At 40.5% G+C, this 2,269-nt stretch overlaps 1 protein-coding gene across 1 annotated transcript; it reads left to right on the forward strand.

Moving 5' to 3' along the window:
* Positions 1 to 10: 10 nt before the first annotated feature.
* Positions 11 to 857, forward strand: LOC110035384 (scarecrow-like protein 18; the record flags this gene model as incomplete). The annotated part of the gene is given in 1 exon segment (XM_020739618.1): positions 11 to 857. A coding segment is annotated over 1 exon segment (700 nt), but the record flags the coding sequence as incomplete, so codon positions are not given.
* Positions 858 to 2,269: the final 1,412 nt, after the last annotated feature.

Here is a 2,269-nt window from a genome sequence, read left to right on the forward strand (position 1 = left end):
CCCGCCCCGCCCCCGCCAATCCCCCCTCCATCCGCATCACTGGAACCGGTTCCGACCTCTCAACCCTTCGCCGCACCGCCCACCGCCTCCACTCCTTTGCTTCCTCCCTCCAACTCCCCTTCCAATTCCACCCACTTCTCGTTCCCCCTTCCTCCCAACCATCATCCACAAACGCCTTCCATCTTTGTCCCGGTGAGACCCTCGCGGTCAACTGCGTCCTCTTCCTCCACAACCTTCTCAAATCAGATGGCTTTCGTGACGCTCATTCTTTTCTACGATCAGTCCGTGCTCTCAACCCCGTCGTAGTCACGCTCGCTGAGCATGAAGCCGGCCATAGCTCCCCATCATTCAAAGACCGATTTACAAAAGCGCTGGAGCATTACACAGCTGTGTTCGAGTCATTGGAGGCCACTCTACCGCCGACAAGCAGGGAGAGGATGGCAGTAGAGCGGGTATGGTTTGGGAGGGAGATTGCAGGTGTTGTATCTGGTGACGAGAAGCACGAAAGGTTCGAAAGGTGGGAGGAGATGATGAGGGCTGCTGGTTTTGCTGGGGTTAATCTGAGCTCCTTTGCTATATCGCAGGCAAGGTTATTGCTTAGACTTCATTATCCAGCAGAAGGATATAAACTTCAGGTGGTGAGGGGCTCTTGCTTCCTTGGTTGGCAAAACAAGCCACTCTTCTCGGTTTCTTCTTGGCACTGCAATTAAATTGGATGCGAATGTTATTAGTTATTTTGCATTCTAATTAAACTTACTTGTTTCTTAAGGTTTAATGATAATAATACCCCTAACCCTAACCCTAACCCTAACCCTAGGTTTAGGGTTGAGGGAATTTTGGTGGTGGTGGACGTTGCATGGGGAGTTTAGCAAATAAGTGTGAAAGGATTGGAATAGTTTACTCATTAGTTCCATGACTGACTAATGACATGTTTTTTAATGTGGATGATGCTTGTTTTTTAAGTTGGTGCTTGCTTTCTTATTTTTCTTGGTTGCTTTATGGCGCAAGCACTTATTCCTTGGGAAAGTTCCCATCTTGAGTGTCACCTTTACTTCCTTGCTTTATTTATTGAGATTTTTTATAGGAGAGCTATCTATAGATTCCATAAGTTTGTTGCAAAGCTTTCACTTTCAACTTTAAAAATTGTGGTTTTAACAAGTTTTAATGGATTGTGGTTGTAGTGTAATTAGGTAGAAGATGTGATTATGATGGAGGAAGAAGAAACCTTTGGAAAGTTCTATTTTTTCACGGTTTTCTCCTTTGTTCAAGTGATTTGGGTTTAATTTATGTTACTACATACATTTACTTATTAAAATAGACTCCACATACTTAGTTGTTTTCATACAAGTTATATATTTTCATATTGCACGTGCAGGTGGGATAACTTATATACATTTTTTATTTAGACTTCCATATTTCCTTATTTCGATCATGTCGTTTGTTTGATTCCATTAGGCAATAGGGAGTGGTGCTGTCCTTAAAAAACTAACCCTAAACATATTTTCATCATCTTAAATAACAATGCCCCTATAGCATCTAAAGGCTATTGTGTGCTCACTTTACATTAGTTCTCTTTTGACTTTTCTTCTGCGTGCAGCAGTGTTTCCTTTCTTGTCTTCCACACCATGGCTGCATTATGTTTGCTCATCGTCTCTATAGGTGTGCTCTATTTCTCGTCTCTCCCAATTCTAATTAACTCTCGACTTTTTGAAGCCCCCTTCCTTCCTTGGGATCTTGCATTCCTTGTTGCAGTTTTAAGAAGTACTAAATGATTCTCTTATTTATTTGGACATTGCCACTTGTGCATAATAACTCTGCCATACACTTCCTACATCTCTTTTCCTTTACCTTAGAAACATAGTTTATATACTATCAGCAGCTTATGTCAACAGATGTGACTGCTGTCTTTTCCTTGTAATTAATTAATTGGATCACTTGTGTTAATCTCTGCCAAATGGAAGACTAAGTACTTGGGGTTTATGGAAATTTCAACATGGAATGTAGAGGAAAAAAAATCAGAAAGCATATAAAATATATTGTCACAACATGTTTTTTAGCAAGTATGATTGGTTCGCATGAATTAATTTGCAAGCTTTTATAACAGCAATGTTTGTAAGTGTCAGCATGATTGCTTATGACTTCTGTCATGAGAAATTCAGTCCACTATTTTCATTTTTATATTGTTTTTACGTTGAATCTCAAGTGAATAAAGTGATGTTGTTGCAGATTTCTCACATGACATCTTGAAAGAGGAGGAAGCACATTCTAT

Source organism: Phalaenopsis equestris, unplaced genomic scaffold (genome assembly GCF_001263595.1).
Source record: "Phalaenopsis equestris unplaced genomic scaffold, ASM126359v1 Scaffold197533, whole genome shotgun sequence".
NCBI classification, from domain to species: Eukaryota; Viridiplantae; Streptophyta; class Magnoliopsida; order Asparagales; family Orchidaceae; genus Phalaenopsis; species Phalaenopsis equestris.